At 52.1% G+C, this 23,694-nt stretch overlaps 2 protein-coding genes across 2 annotated transcripts; one reads left to right on the top strand and one right to left on the bottom strand.

The window, feature by feature from the left end:
* Positions 1-1,701: 1,701 nt before the first annotated feature.
* LZTS1 (leucine zipper tumor suppressor 1) lies at positions 1,702-5,264 on the top strand (the record flags this gene model as incomplete). Its single annotated transcript, XM_082495717.1, has 3 exons — positions 1,702-2,052; positions 2,456-3,277; positions 4,599-5,264. The coding sequence occupies 3 exons, from the start codon at positions 1,702-1,704 to the stop codon at positions 5,262-5,264; spliced, it is 1,839 nt and encodes a 612-aa protein (XP_082351843.1).
* A 7,427-nt stretch (positions 5,265-12,691) lies between these two features.
* Positions 12,692-22,431, bottom strand: ATP6V1B2 (ATPase H+ transporting V1 subunit B2; the record flags this gene model as incomplete). The annotated part of the gene is made up of 14 exons (XM_082495675.1): positions 12,692-14,371; positions 14,494-14,623; positions 14,812-14,916; positions 15,002-15,084; positions 15,465-15,615; positions 16,047-16,170; positions 16,421-16,518; positions 16,888-16,989; positions 17,123-17,262; positions 17,790-17,867; positions 17,967-18,060; positions 18,722-18,820; positions 19,582-19,637; positions 22,323-22,431. The coding sequence occupies 14 exons, from the start codon at positions 22,429-22,431 to the stop codon at positions 14,229-14,231; spliced, it is 1,512 nt and encodes a 503-aa protein (XP_082351801.1). The 3' UTR covers positions 12,692-14,228.
* Between the last annotated feature and the right edge of the window lie 1,263 nt (positions 22,432-23,694).

Raw genomic sequence — 23,694 nt, 5'->3', positions numbered from 1 at the left:
GCCGTTCAGACCTCGGTTCTTACTTACTTCTCTTAATCTCCCAAAAATGGATTTAGGGATTAAAGCGGATATTCTGTCTTTCTGGGACTTTTCTTTGGCGCTTAATCAATCTGGGTCCTCAGGGCACGGGGAAAAAGAAAACAAATAAAGCTGAGGGATGAGCGCAGGTTGGCGTTACCCTGTTCAGGATGCAGAGGAGCCTTCACTGGAGCTGGCGTAAGGCAGGTCATAACGAAGAATATAGGGAAAAACATCGGAGCAGCTCTCTAGACCCTGAGGATGAGGCAGAGAGGATGCGTCGGCACACCGTGCCTGCACTCCCTCCCACCACCCAACCCTCTCCTGCTGCCAGGGGACATTTTTGCCCCCGGGACGCCTGATCTGGTGATGGGAGCCCAACGCGGGGCAGCTCCAAAGAAGAGCCAGACCACGCAGTGCCGACACCACCGAGAGTGGGAGCTCTGAGCTGTTCTGCACGCAGCGGAGAGCAGAACCGTGTCCTCACTCATCATCCTGTGCAAACAGAATTTAGCTCATTTTGATTATGCCCTAACTTCTGCCTGCGAGAGGCCCTTCCCCTTTTCTCGCCCTTTAATTATCTAGATGGAAGGTCCGTCTCCATTATAGCCCGGAAACTGGGAGCCGAGCATCGCAAAGGCCACCACGAGCCGCGGCTTTATTTGATGTATTTTTCCCCCATAGCAAAGAGAACTAATGCACAGCTCCACATACCTCTGAACCGTAATCACAATACTCAGCGCACACATAACGCCTCTCGTCTTCTTAAGTGCTGCACAGACATTAAGCGTAATTAAGCCTCACAGCATCCCTTTGCAGGTAGGTTAAGAGGAGCACTGAAAATGGGGGAGAAATCAGGGAGTGACAGGCTGAGGCAGGAGAGGCTGTGACTGCATCTCGCAGTGCCGTGCGCGGCTGTCAAGCGACGGGATCCATCCGGCACGGCGCGAGCAGGAGGCACAGGCGCTCGTTGAAAGAGGTGCACCGTGCCCAGCAGCTCCCGACGAGCCCCCGGGCGCGGGGCAGCACGCACCCAGCCGGCTAGGAGCCATGCCACGGCGGTGCCAGCCAGCCTGGGAGACGCAGGCAGCCCGTGGGAGGCTCCTGGAGCCGTCCCCAGGCGGAGGGGAAAGCCCTGCTCTTCCCTGCCCGCCTCGTCTGCCGCCCGCCTTCACCCGGGGCTTTGGCGGAGGGATGGGGAAGAGCAGCCCTGGGCTGGCAGTAGGGTACCAGCCTCGGCGAGCATCCCTCTCCCTTTGCACGCACCCGAGGACCGACCGCCTCATCTGCGCGCGCACACACAGCCCAACACACACCGAGCCATCCCCAGACATGGGAAAACGCGCACACTGGGGTGCGCGCACCCCCTTTGCACAAGCCCTTTCACGTGCCGATGCCAGCTCATACCCGACCGTGCACGCGAAGCGCTCATATCATGAGAAACCGCCCCGCTCCTGCCAATGCCCCGGACCGTGGGCGCAGAATTGCACCCGCCTCCCATGCCACTTCTCCTCACCCCGCTCTCTTTGCCTCCCCCCAGGCTCGCAGCTCCCGGGCGCAGCGAGGGCTTTGCTATGATTGCAGCGGCAGCAGCGGCCGTCTCTACCCGCTGCCCGGACCCCTCGCCGCGCGGTTCAGCCGGGCTCCGCTCCCCCCGCTGCATGCCCCCCCCCCGGGAGCAGCATGGGCAGCGTCAGTAGCCTCATCTCCGGCCACAGCTTCCACAGCAAGCACTGCCGAGCCTCCCAGTACAAGCTCCGCAAGTCGTCCCACCTGAAAAAGCTCAACAGGTACTCCGACGGGCTGCTCCGCTTCGGCTTCTCCCAGGACTCCGGCCACAAGTCCAGCTCCAAAAGCAGCAAGAATGAGGACTTCTTTTACATCAAGGTCAGCCAGAAATCTCACGGCTCCCACCGGGCGGACTATACCTCGCTTGCCGGCGGGGAGCTGGGCAGCCAAGCCGGGACGAGCGGCATGGACTTCGGGACGCCCACGCCGCAGAAGCTGATGCCCTTCCCCAGTCAGCTGGAAGTGGTTAGTAGGGGACACGGTGGCCCCAGAAGTCGGGGGGTGTCCGCTGGACGGCGTCTGCCCTCAAAGCGGGTGCAGGTCCCACCGCAGGGCTGTCCTGGTGCAGGAGAAGGCTCAGAGGCAGTAGCTTGTGCCGAGGAAGCGGGAGGAGAGGGGCAGCGGGGAGGTGCTGAGGACACCCTGCCACCTTCTGCTTTCGGGGATTTAGGTCGGCAATAAGGTCCTTTCATTCCCAAACATGTTTGCCTCCCAGCAGAGGCAGTTTTAGCTCCTCCTGAGCTTTCAGCCCTTGATGGAGTCCCGAGCTGTCCCCACCATGGGGGTCTCATCCCTGGGGGTGGAAGGGATGGGGGGAACAGACGATGTGCTGTTGGTCTGCGCTGACGGGCTCTGCTCTTCTCCCCAGGGCACGGAGAAGCCGGCTGCGCGACCGACCGCCTTCAAGCCGGTGCTGCCCCGGTCCGGCGCCATCCTCCACTCCTCCCCGGAGAATGGGGGTCACCTCTCCCAGCAGCTGCACCCCTCGGACAAAGCCAAGGAGCAGGAGCTGAAGCCGGTGCTGTGCTCGGGGGGTCTGTCCGACTCCGGCAGGAACTCCATGTCCAGCCTCCCCACCCACAGCACCAGCAGCAGCTACCAGCTCGACCCCCTCGTCACGCCCATGGGACGCATCAGCCGCTTCGGGGGCTCGGCCCACAACATCTTGCAGTGCGCCATCATCCAGGACAGCAACATGATGAGCCTCAAGGCCATGTCCTTCTCCGATGGGGGCAACAAGATCCTCAACCCTGGCAAAGCCCCCCACCACCACGCCACTGAGAAGGCCACTTGCATCCGTTCGCCCATCTCCACAGACGAGTCCACCATCCAGGAGCTGGAGCAGAAGCTGCTAGAGAGGGAGGGAGAGCTGCAGGAGCTTCAGTCGAGCTTTGAGGAGAAGGAGGTCAGTTCCTGCCAGGCTTATGAAGAGAAGCAGCGGCGCTGCAAGGAAGAGCTGGAGGGCCTCAAGCAGAAATGCAACAGCAAGCTCAAGCAAACCTCGCAGAAAACCCAGCGGACGCAGCAGGTCCTTCACCTCCAGGTGTTCCAGCTGCAGCAGGAGAAGAAGCAGCTCCGGGAGGAGCTGGAGAACCTCATGAAAGAGCAAAACCTGCTGGAGACCAAGCTGAGGTCCTACGAGAAGGAGAAGACCAGCTTCGCCCCGGCACTGGAGGAGACCCAGTGGGAGGTAAGCGGCGCTGTAGCACCAAGACATATCTCAGGCTGCCAGTGCCGACGGCAGAGCGTTGCGCATGGAAAACGTTAGCTGTGGCACCAGCAGTAAACTACGCAGCTCTTCTCCATTTCTATACCTGCATCCAGCAGCACCACGGAGGGGCTGAGCAGAGCAGATGGCGCGCGCAGTAAGCCCAGGCTGTAGCAGACAGATATTAGAGCTGAGGAGAGCCCCGCTCTGTCACGTGGAGGCTCTGCAAGTTATAATTGAGTGACTCACTGCCCCTCTTAACCCCTCAGCACTTCACATCGCGTAAGGAAACAACTGCTGCATCAAATCCCCAGTCATTAAAATAACTTCGCGTTTCCAACCTCCAGCGCAGGGTTCTGCAGGCTGCCTGCCCCGGAGGAGCAGTAAAGCTGCCTTCCCGGGTGTAAATAGGAACTGCTTGGGCTTGCCGTGGCCATTTATTAGAGAGCGGTAAAACCTTCCACTCTGTGCTTAAGCTTAATTTTCTCACTGATTGGGTATCGCTCAACAAAGACCGTTAAACTGCTGAAAATTCAGAAGCGAGCCTGCTCGCCCGCCCGCGTAACACACACCGGTACCGTTTCACTGCGGCTGTACAGGGAGAAGCATAGCTGCTGCCCGGCGTGCTTCGAGGAGCGCGGTGATCGCCTCCGCTCCCTCGCACGCGAGGATTTCTCACAGGGCTCTCAGTACCTGTAGGTTATTTGCATTTTCCAGCCGCCTTTCCCGGCTGTTCGCGAGCCCTGCCGAACAGGCAGCCGCCGGGTCCCGCCGCGAGCGGCGGGATGCTGAACCCCCAACAGCCGTCTCGCGGAGCGGCCGTACCAGCCACGTTTAGGCTCCAGCGGGATGCTGCGGCGGGATTTAGGTGCTGTGCTCCCAGCTGTGGTTTTGCAGGGTGCAGCGGGGTGTCTGCTCACGAGTCAGGCTCGGCGAGTTTAACCGACCGCATGAGCCATCAGCGTCGGCCGTCGGGGTACGGAGACTTGAGCGCTTCCTCAACACCATCCACATCCACACCTCAGATGAGGGGGGTCAGCTCATTAAATCCTTATGCCTGTTCATCAGCAGCCCTCCTTGTCGGCTTGTTGGTGCATGGCGAGCGTGGGGTCCCCTCCAGCCCCCCCCGGAGCCGGGGGCATTGCCCCCTGCGCTGGGGCATCTCCCTGGGTGGGATTTCGCAGCCGGGGTCTCTGCCTGCCGAACCCCGGCTGTGCCCAGCATGGTTTGCGCGGGGTACCGCGGGTGCTGAGGCTCTCTCCAAGGCACAGCCCTAACTCGGGTGCTGCGTCCCTCCCCGCAGGTGTGCCAGAAGTCGGGGGAGATCTCCCTCCTGAAGCAGCAGCTGAAGGAGTCCCAGACGGAGCTCAACACCAAGACCACCGAGATCCTCAGCCTGAAAGCTCAGCTGAAGGAGGTGAGGGTGAAGATGGAAGGGCTGGAGATGAAGACCCAGGACCTGGAAGGCTCCCTGCGCACCAAAGCCATGGAGCTGGAGGTGTGCGAGAACGAGCTCCAGCGCAAGAAGAATGAGTCTGAGCTGCTGAGGGAGAAGGTGAACCTGCTGGAGCAGGAGATTGTGGACCTGCGGACGGAGCTCGCCGTCCTCAAGGAGCAGCTGAGTGAAGCCCGGGAGGTGGCCAGGCCCTGCGCCGTGGTGGATGATGCTCAAGCCCTGCAGGGAGAGGTGGAGAGGCTGAGGGCAGAGCTGAAGGCTGAGCGGGACAACAACGAGCAGATGACCTCCAGCTTCCAGCACGAGCGGCAGACGTGGAAGGAGGAGAAGGAGAAGGTCATTCACTACCAGAAGCAGCTGCAGCAGAGCTACCTGCACATGTACAAGAGGAACCAGAACCTAGAGAAGATGCTCCAGCAGCTCGCCGCGGGGGAAGACGGCAAGGAGCCCATTGAGCTGGACATACCCGGTGCCGACGTCCCCTACGAGGACATCATCGCCACCGAGATCTGAGCCAGGTCTGCCTTCTCCTCCCTGCAGCTCGGGGACAGGCATCTCTTCCAGGCGAGAAGCGCTGCCCCGCGCCTTGTACAGTTCAGATGAGCCATGTATTTATTAGCGGAGCTGGTGGCCTGGCCAGCTCACCAGCCCGTCTCCCCTCCCCGCGTCGCACCGTGGCGGTGCCCTCCGTCGCCTGTCGTGTTACAGAGGTGAACAAGCAACTCGTGCCAGTGGTGACGTGCCAGCAGCTCCCCCTCGCCCCCGCTGCCACCTCGCAGCATCCCTTCTGCCCCCTTGTAGGACTGAGAAGCCGGCGACGGGGGCGGTCAGGGACCAGGACTTCCGCAAATAATCTCCCGTCGGGTAACGAGATGATGCAAAACTCCCAGGGGATGCTCCATTCCGGGCTCAGAGGGATCCCGTGACACCACAGCCCTTCCCACCATCCTCGAGAGGAATTGGCCACGGCACGTTTCCAGCCTCTCCCTGCCCGCAGCCCGGAGGAAGCTCCGCGCTGCTCTCACACCTCCTTAACCTTCCTCCGGTCGGTGCCGACCTCCAGAGCACCGTGGGACCGAGGAGCTGCCTCCTGCTGCTCCTCCACTTCTCCCGTCCTTCGGCTGCTGTAGTGCCTCAGGAAGGACCCTACCCGCACACACGCACACCCCACCTCGTTACAGCCAACACCCCCACCGAAATCACCCTTCACTAACGAGCACAGCCCACCCCGCACCCCTCCCGTCCCGCAGCCGTGGCGGCACATCCCTCCTCCTGGAGCGGCACAGCCATGGCGAGCCCGGCATTCCCCGCTCCGACAGACAAGGACTCAGTGTCCCTGTTCTCCAGCTGCCAGATGGGCAACGGGATTTAAGAATTAACAGAAATTTCCAAGCCACAGTCCTACCTGAAGAATGGAGGGGGAAATGGGTTGTGTTTTGCCCCCCTGACCCCATGCGCTCTCACTCCCTCCCTGCAACCCGTCCCTCCCGGGGACACCGCCTGCCTTAGCTCCTCCCGTGCCCTTATGTCCACAGGGTCCCGGCAACAGGAGATGGTTAAAAAACCCAAACCAGCCACTTTCATTTTGTTTTCTACCCCAGCTCTTAAAATTTCCTCCTGCCGCCAGCAAGTGGATAACAAGGCTCCACTGCACATCACCAGCGGTGACTCTCCTGTCCCCCCACGGGCCGGGAGGGCATCAGTTGGCATCCAGCTTGCCAGGGTGGAGGTCTCCAGCCGGGACCGCTTTGTGCTGGTGCAATGGTATTTTTACTGCAGTACGTTTGCTTACCCACTAGCGAGCTGGGCGCCAGCCACGGGGTCTTGCATGGTCCCGAATGGCAGATTTGGCCAAGGGCTCCAAGCTGTGCACAAGCAGCAAAATTCAGCACCCCTCACCCCCCTCCAGGGTGACACATGGAAACCAGTCTGTGCCTTCCGCACCTGCCCCCGAGCACCCCGCGCACCGCCCCGGCGCATCCCGGCCGGTCCCGGCACACAGCACAAGCCGATCCTTAGCCATGGTCCGCTGGAGAAAAGCCAACCTCAAATCCCAGTTCCAACCCTGCAGCTGTGGGTCGGGGGCCACGTGGGGCCAGCCAGCCTTTGCCTTTGCCCAGACCTGCTGAAGGATGTTTTGGAGAGCCAGATCAGGGACGAAGGATGGCACCCGGCTCCGCTGCGGCTCACGGGGCCAGAAGGGATTTTCTGCATCATCCAAGCCATAGCCCTGCACCGAGGGCTCTGCACCCCCTCCACACCCCACGTCGGAGCCAGAGCGCGGCGACCAGGAGCTTCCCAGTGCCAAACGCACACGGGGTGCCCAGGGGAGCAGAGCCCTCCCCGCCTGCCCAGCCCTGTTCCTGCTCCCGCCGGCCTCGGTGGCACCGTCCCAGGTCCCCATCGCCCCAGCCCCGCGTCCTCCCCAGCCAGCGCTGTATGATGTGATCGCCCGGAGGCATCGACGTGCTGCCTTTGCACAACGCTGTGTGTGACCGTCCGCATCGCAGCTGTGTCCCTCCCAGCGTGAGCCGCGGCCGCCCTGCCCGCTCCGCGGCCGGCCGGGCTCAGCCTGTACATATAATTATTTTTCTGCAGGTTTTTCGGATGTTATTTCTGGTGACCGATGTAAACTACTGGTAATTTTATGTTTTTATTTATAAATAAATTTTTAAAAACTGACTTAGCCTCTCCCAGCAGCATTCAGAGGGTTTTCATCGCCGGTGAGCGGCAACACAGGACAGTGCTTCACCGTGCCCCTCTCACATCACCCCCCCAAGCCACAAACCATTTATCGCGGCACACCAAGGTCCCCTTTGGGGACATCCTTCCACCTGGCCCTGTTTGTTTCCAGCCCCGCGAGCGCTTTGCCGCGCGGGCGAGCGGCGTTATCTCCGCTCTGCAGCTGGGATAACCCATGCGCGGAAAAGCGGCAACTTGCCTCCGGCAAACATGGGGGGAGCGGAGAGGAGGAGATAATCCGCCTGGCTCCGCTCCCAGCCCGTGCACCCCACAGCTTCTCCCCCTTGCTCCGCAGGTGAGACCGATTTTCATCCCAGCCCGGCGCCGCCCAAAGCCCCCAGCCCCGGCCGTCCCCAACACACCGTCCCCAGAGCCGTCCCCTCCATCTCCCCCGGAGAAAACAATTACAGAGGGAGAGATACAGTGGAAACGCCTTAACAAAAGACAAGGACATGTTTTGACTATTTAAGCTGTTTTCCTCCAAAACAGATTGACTCGGACCCTATTTGCACTGCACCGATCTGGTGGTTTCACAGGTCTGAACAGCGCAGGGGGAGATAAAGGGAAGTTGGGGGGAGGGGGGGCGCAGAAAATAGGGAAAAACATTCGAATTCGGGAAAGTGTCCACAGGGCACTCGCCCCACCACAGTGCGGGGGGGGGGCCGAGTCACGCACAGGCTGCTCTGTGCCCCCCTCCCCAAAGGGCACCCGGCTCCTGCCAGCGCTTCCCAGGGAAACCTTGGCACTGCTCACGCTGCCCGAGGCGTGAGGGAAGTTTATTTTTAGAGCCTTTGAAAACTACCGAGGAGGAAGGAGATGAGAAAAACCACGTGCGAGGGCTCTCTTTCTCCCGAGTGACACCTTCTGTCAGAAATCACCTCCCACCATCGCCTGCCCCGGCTGTGGGGCGCTGCCTGCTCGGCCGAGCCCTTCCCAGGGCTTGTCCACATCTCCGGGCGAGGGGAGCAGCGAGGAGGGCCCCCCAGGCTGGCTGTTATCCCAGGGGACATCCCCATCCCGTAGAGGTCACAACCAAACTGCAGATGCTGCAGCGCAGAGCCTTACCGGGGCTGAGCAGGAGCCACAGCAGGTCCAGGAGGAAGCGCAGCATCCCTGAGCGCACACGCACCCTACGGACGGCGTCTTGGCGATGCTCAGGACACTGGGAAGCCAAAACCCCAACCCCGGGCTGTTTCTTCCATTAAACTAGGTGAGGGTCCCACCCCTTTTCCACCAAAACCCTAATGAAGCTGCTGATGAGAAAAAGCTGTGTCCTCTCCACAGGGAGGGCTCAGAGCATCCTCCGTCTCAGGCGGCCGAAATGAGGTAGTGGGCACCACCCGGCCCTGGTAGGGCTGCTGCACATCAGGAGCAGGGCAGGAACAGAGGCCCAGCGACAGCGTTAGGATGCTGTGAGTTTGCAAGAAAAGCGGCACAGGGGGAGACAGCCTCAGCCAGGGCAGCCCCATCCCCACTGCCCTGGGAGGATGGAGCAGAAAGCCCAGATAATACCGGGGTAAAGCCATTCCCTCGTGATACCCTGTGCTTCCTCTGCAGCGGATCGAACACGAACGGGACAGCATCGGTGTGTGCCAGGGCCCCCAGGCTCATCTGAGCGTGGGGCGGTGCAGTTGGCTCAGGTGATGGGGGGCAGAACAGAGAAGCTGCACCAATTCAGGCATCTCCCCCCCAGGCGCTGGGGTTCCTGCTTCCTCCGTGCTTTCGGCTAGCTCAGCTCCAGCTGCCCGAGCGCCAACCGCCCTCAAACAGAAGGAGTTTGAATTAGTCGTTGAACTAATCAGCCAATGCAAATAAGCTCCAAGACGGAGAAAAGCTGATTTGCATCTTCTTTTAACACCCCGGTGCCACCGCACCAGTTTCTGGCTATGGGGGGCAGAGTCAGACCTAAAAATCTCAGCAGAGACAAGACCGGGGCTGCCTTTGAAAGAGCAATTAAACCGAGCCACCTCTTGCTCGCAGGGTGATAGAGGGTCGGAGGCAAAGCTGCTTTTGATGTGCAAATAACCCGCGGCAGCGCTCCCCACCAGCCCGCTCCCCTGCCTCGCATCTGCCAGTCCCAACTGCGAACCCGAGGGGACGGGTGGGGGAAAGGCAGCCAACGTTTGCTCTCTTCCCCTCCTAAATGAGCCGACAGCTGGCGTGTGCTTCTCGGAGGGACCCGACTGGCTGACATCAGTTGGCGAAGGGGGATAAGACCCCCAGGCAGTCCTCATTAGTCATTACCAAAAAAAAAAAAAACCCAAAAAAAACCACAGCATGTAAATGCGCTAAGGCAGCAGCTGGGAGAGCAGCACATCCCATTCAGTGTGGTACCTGCTGTCTCCGCGCCGTGAAATATTGGGCTGTTTGTTTAGCATCCGGCTCAGCGCCATGGCAGGAGCTCACAGCATCGCCCGGCCCAATGCCATGCGGAGGGGCATCCTTCCTCCCGCTCCTCAGCGCCCCTCTGCTTTCCCACCCCATTTTCCCAGCGAAGGGCTATGTTCTCGGCTCAGCGCTAAAATAGCTGTGCTGCAAGCCCCAGCCTGCTCCCGGGGCCTCCGGCTGACAGCAGCTAAAGCTATTTTTGTCATTCCTCTCTTACAGGGCCCCGTGCCAGGCTCAGGCTCTTCGCTACCTGGGAGCTTCGGTCTGTAGGACGGGCTCTGTTGCAACCCAGGGACCTGCCCCGCACAGGGTGACAGCGACGCTGTGCCTGTGTGGGCAGATGGATTTTCTCCAGCAGCCGGGGAGATGGAGATTTCTGCCCGAGTCTCCGGAGCCGGAGGAGAGCAGGCTCCGGCGTGCCCTGCCATCCCGGCAGAGAAGCAGCGTGGCACAGGCGGCGCAGCGTGGCTGCTGCCATACAGGCGTCCAGGGAGGAGAGGGGACAGGTCAGAGCTGGATGTTGCCACCAAACCTCTGCCAGACACACGCGCCTCATTGAGCCAGCAGTCCTAGAGGTCTAAACCACAAGTAAGCCTGAATTAACTCCCCCAGAAGAGAGCTGGAGAGTCTCAGCAGGCTGATTTTGTGGCAATACGCACCACCTTTTCCCTTGACCTTACAAAGCCAAGCAAACCAGAACCAACCCCATTCCCACTGTTCCCCGCAAACACCGTTCCCAAACTCAGTGTGTTTGCAGCCAGTGGCATCCAAACGAGCTAAGAGGCACCACTGCATGCACTGCTGCTTCCAGCGGGTCTGATAATCCCTGAAGCAGTCCTGGCACTGCTGTTTAAATATTTAATAGGAAAAAAATACATTATTTCCAGGTGACAGAGGGGCTGAACCAGCCCTGTCCTCCCCGAGTGCAGTAACAGGGCTGGCTGGGGAGCCGACACGCAGCAGCTCGCTCCATCCCCGCTCGGCTCGCTGCCGGCCGGGCACACAGTGCCGCTGCGTGGCAGCTGCCACGCTCCATCCCGCACCGCGTCCACTGCAGCCTGGCCGGCCTCTGCCCGCGACGCAGGCTGAGCACGCACCTCCCCTGTGCTGCAGACAGCGGCGATGTTATCCCCAGCACAAAGCCACCCTCGCTATTTATATTCATCCCAAACCTTTGTGTGGCCCGGACGAGCTTGTCCATGCGTCAGAGCTGCTCCCAGCCTGCCCTGAGCCACAGAATACATCTCATTCTTTCCCCTTTGCTCCCATCATCTGCAAATCAGGAGAGCTTAATTGCCACAAATATGCTTATAACTACAGAATTCCTTTTGCTTTGCACCTTCCAGGAGCCGCGTTATCCGTACACAGACGCTTGCAGGGATGCAGGGACTCGGGGAGAGGCAGCTGCCTCGCTCCACCGCCCTCGGGAATAATTGTTCAACCTTTGTCCCCGGAACTGGCACCTGCTGAAGAATTTCAGGAATTCAGCGGACTTTGGAATTTCTCCTCTTACTCATGTTTTCAAAAACTCCATTACTGTGTGCCGGCAGCTGAATCCATCCGTAGTTATTCCCGTGTCCCAGCCATGGGCTCTCCCTCAAGCCAGTGACTGCAACTGAGGGGGTAAATGGGTAGAAAAATTCAAAAGCACTCGGCCAAACTTTTTTTAAGCCATCACACATGTTTTTAGCATACTAGATCCTCCTTACCCTTCTTTCACCACATTAAATGAAGTGTTTCAAGCTCTGTGGGACAATCAAAGCCATTATTAATACCAAGGACATGGGATTTGTATCTTAGCATCTCTCCTGGTGAAAAATACCACAGGAAGCAGCTTGGACATTTAAATGAGTTTTTTTTTTTTTTTAAAAAATGAGCTAGTGCCTTTATCTACCTCAAGGACTTGTACTTCTGTACAAGAAACAGCCTGAATTATAGCTCAGCACAACATTTAATAGAAGACCTGAGACAGCCTCAGGCTTTTATCAGTCAGAACAAACCGTTTCCGCAGACGGTGTCGGTGCAGCTCAGCACATCAGGGCCCAACTCTTTAAAGACGAGTAGCACAATCAGCAGAAGAGAAAGGTGCTTTCTTCCCTTGGTAAGCGACTGGGTTTGATGTGCACCTTGTTCAGCAAAGGAAGGTGTGTTCGGGCTCACCTCCGCTCCCTGGCGTGCCCCAGGAAGAATCCCGGATCACCCCGTTTCACACTGTTGTGTCTCTCAGCTTCACCAGCCACGCTGCAGCCCCGCACCAGTTGGTGCGCGGAGGGACTGACACCGGGGGTTTAAGCAGAGTCGCACCACAGGCTGTCTGCACAGAAAACCTAAATCAACCTGCCCAGGCCTCCCTCACTTTTAGTAGCACTGTTCATACAGAAAATTTAAAGTCGACATATGTCTCCGCTCATTTTCAAGAAGCCTTTTAAGGTTTCCTAGCTCTCACGGGGCAGTTTGCCCCAGAGGCTGCCACGGGGGAACAGTGCTGTTGTGTTATCCTCCAACACACCTGCAGAGCCTCTCCCCAGACTGCGCCACCCACTCGCTCCACCAGCACAAAGCACTCACTCCTGAAGCTGAAGGCTAAATCCTCCTCCTCAAAAGCTGCCAGCTCCAGTGATAACATGGGGTGGCTCAAGTGGCTCTTACTGCGCGCACAGAAATGGAAGTAAAAAGCGTTTTCAGCACGTTACGAAGTAGTTTCAATCCGGTAAACAGGATCCCCAGTGGCAAAGGACATCTCAGCCACTGCTGAAAGACCCAAAGTTGTTTTTAACCACAGAATCACAAAAGCTTCCTTTTTTTTTTTTTCCAACACCTTCCATATTTAATTTATTTAGATATTCTCTACATTAAAGTATTCTCATGCCAACACTTCCAACCTCCCGTCCCAACCTCAAGAAAAATAGACTTGACACAGCTTTAGGGTGGAATGCACTGGAATAAAGTTGCTATTGCGTCCAAGTTACAGAGAACACTGAACAAACTATAGAAAGAACTGCACACAGGAGACGTCAGGGAAAGCTGGAATTAGTACACTATCATTCGAGTCATGTTCGCACCTTCCTAGACAAGCACTGAAGGCGTTGAGAGAGGTGCAACATGCTTTGGTTAGCTAGACCAGAGCTTAGACTACATTAAGCCTGGAAAAAAGCGAGAAAGCCTGCCAGCACTGGGCTCAGAGCCCCATCTGAACCAATTTGAAAAAAACACAACACCGAATTGACTAGCCAAGTTTGCAGTGTTTGGGAATGCTGAGCTCTCCTGGCTAGCCAAATCTGTGCCTGGAGTGCAAACCACAACAGTTTCAAACACGACTCAGGACCCAGTGCCACCTGGAGCATGCTTTATAACAGAATTCAAAATATCCATTCACACATTAAGTTGCTTTCTCCTGTTGCATCGTTTAGTACAAGACATACTTTAAAAGCTGACCTCCCACCAGTACCACTGTGTCAGGTATAAGAGTTTTGTTTTTTCTTTCACATCTCATATAATCCCCTTCAGTAGCAGCACAAAGCCTTGAATCACCTACAGTTTTGCTCACTGGGACACTACCGATCTCAGAATGCTTTAGCTGCTCTTTTGTGTCTCTGGTATTTCCAGAATTCAAAGAAAAAGAAAAAGGGTAAGTAGGAAACTTACTCTGCAAACTTCAATTTGAAACCTTCAACTCTGTAATTAAGCCTTATCACACTACCTTCAGGTAGCAACCCACTGGCCCGTGACCGCTGAAGAGATCCTTTGCTTGTGGAAAAGCACCTAGAGTGCCTACTAGTGTTCTCAGTTCACACATACCCTTAAGAATCTTAAGCCGTAGTTAAAAATCAGTGACTTGCACTTTTCAGAAAGGTACGTTGCCACGCACTGTGCTTTCCACATATTAGCCTGCTCTTCAGGCACAACAGCAGGACAGCACAGTGCCATCTGTTCTACCAGCCGCACGGCAACTGCCTATGATCGCACCGAGCAGATGCTATGGACAAAGGCAGTCACATTTGCTCTTTCATGTTTTCTAAACCACGTGCTCCTGGTTTCAAAGTAAAGATTTGCAATTTCTGGTAATCCTCAGACATTCCTTTGAAACGCCTACAAAGAGTCCAGTCCAAAAAACAAGCTTCATGATAGCTATTGCACATTTATAAGAGCTGGTCTAAATGTTTTCCTGAAGATCCAGGCTTTGGAAGAAGGGATATTTTAAAAACTGGTATCAGTGTACTTTGGAACACTGGCACAAATGTCACCTATTCTTGGTTTTAATTGTAAGGGCGACAAGTAAACACCAACACATGAAAAAAGAAAACAAACAGCATTTCACAGAGCTAGGAGTTAGAGATGAAGCTGTGGCTAGTGTTTTGCAGTCGAATCTCGAGGATAGAATTCAGCCAGTGTTGTCTGAGGAATTCTCTTCAACATCTCCTTGGGGAAGATTCGCAAAAGCTGCCATCCAATGTCCAAGGTCTCGTAAACAGTGCGATTTTCATAAGGACCTGCAGAAAGCAACCACCGACTGAAATATGGGGCAGGAAACTGTCTCACCACCAGGCACATCTGAGAACAAGACCTGCAAAGTACTACTGCATACTGCGATGTTCTAGACCCAGACGCTTACCCTGAGCAATGAAGTTCTTCTCAAACTTCTGCAGAAACTCCAGATAAAGAAGATCGTCTGAGGTAAGAGCTTCCTCACCAACTACAGCCTTCATAGCCTGTACATCCTTTCCAATAGCATAGCAGGCATACTACAAGGGAGAGAAAAAAGTGCTTTTACCTCAATCATCTGTGTAACCATTTCTATTCAAACCCAAAGGGTCTCACTAACCACTCAGTCAGTGCTTTTAAAGCCGTCTCAGGAGTGTTCTGGGTTGCAACTGCTTAGTGAGAGGGATATTTGAAATATAACTCTGCTTCTCTGAAGGTTTTTACATACCAGTTGGTTGGATACATCTGCATGATCCTTCCTGGTCATACCCTCTCCAATAGCTGACTTCATCAGTCGAGACAAGGAGGGCAAGACATTAATAGGCGGGTAAATCTGAAGGAAAAAAGACATCCATGAATTTCAACATTAAGACTTCAAAAAGTAATCTTAAATATGTTCTATCCAGCGTAGTACACACCTGTCTGTTATGCAGCTGCCTATCTACATAGATCTGTCCCTCAGTGATGTATCCAGTCAAGTCAGGGATAGGATGGGTAATATCTGCGGGGGAAAAAAAAGTGGTTTGACAGTTTTCAGACCTTTTATGTCCATTCTAGCACCAACGCAGCAGCTTTTTGCTGTGACTTCTCAAGGAAAAATGCCATCAATTAGTACTCCCATATATCACTAAGTGCTCTTAAGCAAGGATTAGAGCCGTAAGCACTACTGATAGAGGGCTGGAGAACAGTCCTGAAGTCCAAAATGGACAAAGCATTTCTTTTAGCAATATAGACAGAAAAGGCAGCCAAGAACTGCAATATTTACATGGGAACCTAAAGGCCACAGGACCTCCTAATTTTGCTGTGCATCCAAGATAAGGAGGTTGCTCGAAAGAAGTCCTTTAAACTGCTATTTACTAAAAACACTTGAACATAACTCACCATCATTAGGCATGGTAAGAATAGGAATCTGAGTAATGGAACCATTTCTGCCTTCCACACGCCCAGCACGCTCATATATAGTAGCCAAGTCAGTGTACATGTAACCTGGGAAACCACGACGGCCAGGCACTTCCTCTCTAGCTGCCGAAACCTGAGGCAATCCAGAAAAACGTTTCCAAGAAATCAGACCACTCACACAGACCTGCCGTCTCCCCTAATTAAACTACACTAGTGACTTAAAGTACTTCCTGCAGGTGATACCAAATACAGCCACATGAACCCCTGTTAAGAGAAATATGTCACCACAACCATGTATGATGAGACAAGATGCCAAGGCAAATCAGAAACTATAATATCAAACTGCTGAATGCCACTTGTCAAATAAGTTTAGCTATCACAGAAGCAATAGCTTTTTGACTGCTGAACATAATCCTAGACAATCAATAACTAAAAGCCTCACTGTCTATTTAAGAACATTGTAATGAATGCTAACTGTAACAGCTTGAGCAGAAGTTTACACTCTCACTTTATACCACAAACCCTTTCTGCCAACACCCAGCATGCGAGTTAATAAATGCGTACCTCTCGCAGAGCTTCAGCATAGGAGCTCATATCTGTCAGAATGACCAACACATGCTTCTCACACTGATATGCCAAGAACTCTGCTGTTGTTAGAGCTAGACGAGGCGTGATAATGCGTTCAATGCTGAAACAGAACAGTATGGCATTATTTATGGCAAGTGCTTTAAGGCTGCAAGGCTACAGTCCAAAGTTACAAATACTTAAATCCTCTGAAAACCTGCTATGTGCACCAACTGGAGTGCCAGCATTTCATATTCAACTTTGCTGCAAAATGCCAACGTAAGTGACATCTGGCAGGACAGCAGCAAGGTTTCAGCTTCCAGTTTACTTGTTCTTTCAGCCTTTTCCCCAGCCATCATAGTGTGACTACTTACGTTGGATCATTAGCCAAATTCAGGAACAGACACACATTGTCCATGGACCCATTTTCCTCAAAGTCTGACTTGAAGAACCGAGCAGTTTCCATGTTCACCTAAATCACGATATTAAGCCATCAGTGCCAGACCAAATTTTAGTGTACTACACTTTGCATCATATTGTCTAAACACCTCATTAATAATCCATAAACAAAGCCCTCTGTATCATGAAGACTCCCCTACATTCCCAACAGAATGAGTTATTTCTAGACTTCCAGGCTAGAAAATTTAAGTTTCAGATACTTTATCCTGCTCAGACACACATCTGGTACTTGTGGCCATTTGGAATTTTCAGCCATTCAGCACTATTTAGTTATATACTTAAGAGCTACTGAGAACACTTCCAAAAAAGTAATGTTCAGCTACTCTCAGCATTGTCTTTTTTATTACTCAAGCATCATTTTCCTCCAATAATATTGACTTACACCCATAGCAGCAAATACTATGGCAAAGTTTTCTTCACTGTAGTCCATCACATCTTTGGATTTCTTCACCAAGCCAGCTTGGCGACAGATCTGAGCTGCAATCTAGAGAAAAGAATGTTTCAGTCCATCTGTCTATTTGATGCTATTACACAGACCAGAATTTAACTTGGTTTACTTTTTAACCCCAATGAAATGTAAGACGCTAACCATTTACAAAGTATCTTTGAGTACTCACCTCATTGTGGGGCAAGCCAGCAGCTGAGAATATGGGGATTTTCTGCCCCCTGGCAATACTGTTCATACCATCTATAGCAGAAATGCCAGTTTGAATCATCTCTTCTGGATAGATACGACACTGGGGATTGATTGGCTGACCTGTTATTTTTTTTTTTTTTTTAAGAGAACACATGTTATTTCATGTACATATTTGAAGCATGATCAAGTTACCACTGACCCTGAGCACTGATCTAAGGCTCATGTCAAAAGCTGCAAACCCCACTGTTAGACCTACAAATCTTTAGATGCACCTGGTCAAACCTGAGCCTTTTGTAGATCCCAAGACTCTGGCATTCTACAGTCATGTAAATTGTAAGAGCACTTTCAAGAAAAGCCTGTCAGGTTATTAGCTTTTTATCTTTGGAGACTGTATAATTAAGACAGTTTACAAATACTTCAAAGAGGAGCTTCCAAGCATTACTGAAAACAGTTCTTTTCTTCTACCTCATCATCCTGCACTTGTGTAAATTTGATTTGAGTTTGATGCCACACACATACTTAAAAATAAGCTTAAACACCCCCTAAAAATTAGATCCTATGTTCAAAACCAAAACTACAGTAACATTCAGAAATCAGAACACCAGATTTGTCTTTAACTCCAAACCAGAAATGGATTAACAACATACCCATTATGTCAAGAAAATCTTCAGCCAAGACAATGGGGCCTCTGTCTATAGGTTTTCCTGATCCATTAAACACTCTGCCTACAAGAAACAGCAATAAAATCAGATGTAAGTTACTGTGAAAATAAGTTAGCATGTGATAAGTCTGTTCATTCTTCAAATCAACATGCAAGTACCTACCAAGCATATCCTCAGAGACAGGGGTTCGAAGAATATCCCCAGTAAACTCACAAGATGTTTTCTTAGCATCAATACCCGAAGTTCCTTCAAATACCTGTAAATATACCAGAAGAAAGAAAAAAAAAAAAAAAACAAACACACAGGAGAAAGGAGTAAGTATTGTGCTTTACAAATTAACACACTAGAATGCTGCTTCACAGCCTGAGAACTTGATCAGCCACAGGACAGAAAGGCAAGGCAGCCCTCTGCAAGTAAAGGGCTTCAAGAGCAGCCTGCTAATACAAAACATCACATAAAAACCTACTTTAAACAAAATTCATGAAGTGTATCCGCAGCAACCAACAAACCCAGTGCCGTTCCTTTGATCTCAAGTATTTCCCTCTGCCAACAGGGTAAAGTTCTTCAGATAAGAAGAATTAACATTAACAAGAAACAGCTGCTTAGGAGAAATACATGCATCCACATAGCATAGGAGTTGATCTTGACTCTAATACTGTACAATTACAGTACGGTTCCTTTAATCTAGCAGCAAAGAAATCTAGGGGGGGATGCAAATAAAAAAAAGTCACTGTACTCCAGTTTTCAATCTTCTGAAATTATTCATGCCACTTCCACTTGGAATAAGTAGGTGATTTTTTTTCATGTACAGTACCAAAAGGACATATCACAAGACAGATCTGACATGGCTCAGACAGATGCCGATTAATAAAATACATTTCTGTTGCAATAAGAGACACTCCTGTCTCTAGTTGTACCTGAACCACAGCTTTGGACCCACTGACTTCCAGCACCTGCCCACTTCTTCTTGTGCCATCAGGAAGAGTCAAGTGGACAATCTCTGCGTACCTAGGAAACTGAAGACGAGCAAGGGATATGGTGGAAAACATTACAATCCAGAAGAATAGTCATGAAACTAACATTATCAGTTTCAAGCAAGCTTAAGCTTAACTACTACATTTTTTTTAAAAACAATTTTATCATCAGAACAAACCTTATTCTAAGACAATTAAAGTTTATCAGGCTAAAGCCATTTTTACAGGGACTATAACACATTTGCCCAGAGTTGCAGGCTGCAAAAAGACCTGACAGAACCTGTTCTAAAAACCCTAGCTGTCCTGACACACTAACAGAAAGCCACAATGCAGCATCTGACACTAAGAAGAGAAAGCGGACTTTTGCTTGTACATAGCATCAGTTGCTTGCCTTCAGCAGTACCTCCCCAGTAATTTGTAAACAAGCCAGAAGTGTTTATAGCTCCCTTTTAGAGAGCACTTATGTTTTGGGAACAAAAAGGTCAAGAACAAAGTGAATATGTACATTTCTACATTCGAGTTTAGACAACATTCTGGGGATTTTGGTAAAACTGAAACAGTGTTTCCTCTCTTCCCCCCAACAGTCTCAACTACTTCCCCTTTCTTCCAGGGCAACACACAACTCTCCTTAGCTCACAGCAATTTGCATATTCTCATTTATCTAAGCAGTCAGAAACATATCTTGCATTAAAATCACTCAGTGGACCCATGAATTTCACAGCAGTCTGGATTTAACCTGTCACAGCTTTTCTTGTAAACCCTCTCCCAAAAACGCTTCATTCATTAAGAAACTGAAACTTTACCTTGACTTGATCCAAGATAACCAGGGGACCATTCACACCCGATACAGTTTTATAAGCTGGAAGAAAGCAAGCCACAGGTCAGGTACTGCCTCAGAACATCAGAAATATCCTACATAAACTCTTCCAAGTTTCATTTCTATCACCAGTCTCAGATTTGCAGATTTCAGTCCCAGCTCTGTAACAATTCTATGTTTATTATGAACTCTACAAGAAGGACTAGGTACTGAGTTGTGTGGCCAGCACTTTTTTCTGCTACTTACAAAGCACCTGAGGTAACATTAAGATATATGATATCGCCATTTTCTTGACTGTCACAAATTCACTGCAAGTCTACATCCAGGGATAATTTGGATGCCACCAGAAATGCCAATACAATGTAGAGTTGACTTTTTAAGCTAAGAAAAAACACAACTGCAAGATCTTTAAAAAGCATGGATAACATCTGTAATTTGTGATAAAGAGGGTGCCGCTGCAATTTATGTCCAACAAATGGTGAGAAGGCCTTAATAGCAGTACTCAACTTCTAAGCTTTTTTTTTTTAAAAAAACAATAAAGTGTCCTGCTCCATGACACTGAAACAGCCCACGCAAAAGCCCGGACTTGCCAAAGGAAGCAGATTTCATGCTCAAAAGCTTATCATCAGAGCTTCTACAGTAAGTTGTGGGTTTTGGCACACTGCTAAAAGGAAACCTTATAATACCTTTCCTGTCTCCAAGAAAAGGTCAATGTACTATACTGTAAAAGGCTGAATTTCACCTTAGACAAACTCCTCCTACTCTCAGGTTATCCTGGTTTAACTTAAGAATTGACACCCGATAGAAGGCTGCAGCTAGCCAGCTCATCAGACAGCTCATGTCTTAAACATCTTGCAGCTCAAGTATTAGCACTACACAACTTCTGGGGTACCGTGTGCCCAGAATTCATCACTCTATCAGCCCACTGCAAAAGCTGTGAAAATGTAGCAAACAGTCCTGTGTTGCTCTAAGGGCATACTGGCATCCCAGCTGGAGCCCAGCATCACTTGATCCACAGATAAAAGTAACACTAAGTCAAAGCTTCATCAGGATCACAAGGAGCAGTGACCAAGAGAGTGACTGTTAATCACTTATCCCAGGGAGGGAAAAAATGAGCAAGTGGAGTCATTTGCAGAACAGGAGAGACACCAGCACCCATCCTTGGTCACACTACACAGCAGAGGAGACAGGGACACGTGGTACTAGGAAAGGTCACAAGTTCCATGAGCACCAGGCCACATCGTCTGGCTTCAACACTTCAGTCTGCCCAGGTCTGGCACACTTACCGTGTGTTGTCTAGACTGTCAACAACGCGGTATTTACACTTAAACAAATAGTTTGAACTGTCACAATGTAACTTCTTAAACAGCATCAATCAAAACTGATTAGATAAGGTTTGAGGGTCACTGGGTATGTAAGATAGTCCAAGGCTGGAACTCCTATTTCTCAGTTTTACTCTTGTTAAAATCCTGCTGAACACCTGGAGACATTACATGTGTCCCTGAATTAGCCTTAATCAAAAGCACAAGCTGACCTGCTCCCTTCTCCTGAGCAAAGGAAATTAGACATTATGCTACACAGAGGACTCTGCTTAGACTGCAAGCGTTTGCAGCCCACTGTCCGCAAGAAATGGAAAACATTATCTTGAGCAAAGCATTTCATCCCATGACTGTCTCATGAGCACTTCCTCCTCCATTAACAGGAAGAGGCTCACTCTCCTTGCTTTGGCCACGAGAAGATACTTCCTTGACATCAATCAGCATCAACTCCCCTTGAAAGCAGCTCGTCACTGACTCAAAATTCCCGTTTCCATTAAGATCAACCAGTTCTATGGCAACTCAAATGCAACAGAGATGGTTTTCATATCCAGCTTGCAAGCAGTGTCAGTTTGGGAAAAAGCCAAAATCTACATAGAAAAACATGAACCGAATATGAAGTCACCTTGGCAGGAGCCTCCACTCCAGAGTAAAGCAGAGGGGCAGGTTTAGGGGAGCAGGAATGGTAATGGTCGACTCATTTTTCAAACCAGATGGACATCTTCAAAGAAACCATCACCAAAAAGCTCCCTGGCTACCACCTTGTACATACACTATTTAGGTAGAATCACTCATGTAATTACTACCTAGATCAAAAAAAGACCAGAAAAAATGCACCAAACAACTCTGACTTTCCCCCTACTACACTGCAATAAAGGGTTTCCTACAAGGCTACTGAATTTCCTCTTTTTCGTCACATTTCTCAACTTCATTTTAAAGGAACAGAATCCACACCACCCTCTGTGATTTACAGTAATTTTCGGTTCCTGCTAAAAACATAAGTTTTCCACGAAGGACACCAAAACGTCTCATGTCACCCATCGGGGAACCGACTCCTGGTTCCAGCGTGTGACTAATTTATGCGGTTAGAGAGGACGAAGCCGTGAAAAGCGCCGCTGCAGCACCCGGCGCGACTAAACGCCGAGCTCGGGCGGGGGCCCCCGGCCCTCCGGAGTCCCCGGCGCACCCCCAGGCCAGCCCGGCGCCTGTGCCCGACGGAGGGCCCGGGGAGCGCTCGGGGGAGGCCGCCTCTGCCCCAGCAGCGGCCCGGGCTGACTGCCGGCCTCGCCCGCCCGCCGCCGCACAGCCCGGCCCGCCCGCGGCCCAGCGGGCGCTCGCCCCCGGGCCGGGCCCACCTTCCGCAGCGCCCCCGGAGAACCCGCCCGCCGCCCCCCGGGGGCCCCGCACTCACTGAGGCGCGGCTGGGAGAGGTAGTCGCGGGTGAGGGCCGCTGCCTGCTCCCGCGGCCCGCCGGGCCCGGCGCCGTTCACCAGCCCGCGCACCGCCCGCACCGCCGCCATCTTCTCCGCCGCCCCGGCCCCGCGCGCCGCCGCGCATGCGCTGATATAGCGACGCCGCCGCGCCGGGCCCCGCCCACCGGGAGGGGGGGAGGAGGGGGCGGGGGGGGAGAGGGAGAGGGAGAGGGAGCTGTCCAGGGTCCTGCGGGGGGGGGGGGGGAGGGAGGGGAGAGGAGGGGAGGGGAGGGGAGGGGAGGGGAGGGGAGGGGAGGGGAGGGGAGGGGAGGGGAGGGGAAAGGGAAAGGGAAAGGGAAAGGGAAAGGGAAAGGGAAAGGGAAAGGGAAAGGGAAAGGGAAAGGGAGAAAAGGTAAGGGAAAGGGAAAGGGAAAGGGAAAGGGAAAGGGAAAGGGAAAGGGAAAGGGAAAGGGAGAAAAGGTAAGGGAAAGGGAAAGGGAGAAAAGGAAAAGGAAAGGAAAAGCAGAAAAGGAAAAGGAGAAAAGGAAAAGGGATAAAGGGAAAAGAAAAGAGAAGAAAAAAGATAAAAAGATGATAATAAGATAAAAAGGCAAAGAGAGAAAGAGAAAAAAGGAAAAAGAGAAAAAGGCAAAGGGGGAAAAGGGAGGGAGGGAGGGAAGGAAGGAAAAGAAAGAAAAGAAAGAAAGGAAGAAAGAAAGAATGAATGAAAGAAAGAAAATTAACTACTGAACTGACAGAAGAGTTAAATGGCTGAGAAGACAAGAAAAGGAGTAATTCTGCCGTACAGGAAAGCAGAGCCCTGGCCTCTCACCCAGGTGACCCCGGCACAGCCATCCCCAGCCCCAGACCGGGGGTGCGAGGGGCATTTGGGGCCCTGCCGGCCCCACTGGGCAGTGCTGTGGCGGTGGGGTTTGGGGTCCCACAAGCTCCATGTGTGTCACATCCCAGCCATGCCTCAGTCTAAACCAGCACTTTGATCTAAGAGCGTAGCGGTAGCTGATATGGGCAGATTGGAGATAAGAAATAAAGTACAAACTGTCAACGAGACAGGGCTGTTGATGGAAACACCCTACCCGCACTGGTGCCTCATACTCAGACATCAAGGGCTGACTGGACTTGTACAATTGGTTAAAGGACAGAATGAGATCTGCCTTAGCCTCTAAACCTTTAATTTAATAAAATAATAATAAAAAAGTGCACTATTTGTAAACACCTTTTTCCAGGAAACCATTAGCCTGTCAACCTTCTATTTCCTTATGGGTTATGTATCTCTTCATACATCTTGAATTTTAATAGTTGCTGTTTGTTCTCCTCCTGGCTTAGCAGTGAGATAGAATTATTTGATGTTAT

This window comes from Vanellus vanellus (genome assembly GCF_965231255.1).
Source record: "Vanellus vanellus genome assembly, chromosome: 26".
Taxonomy (NCBI): domain Eukaryota; kingdom Metazoa; phylum Chordata; class Aves; order Charadriiformes; family Charadriidae; genus Vanellus; species Vanellus vanellus.
Note: the sequence above shows the minus strand (reverse complement) of the source record. Positions and strands in the feature narration are given on the sequence as shown.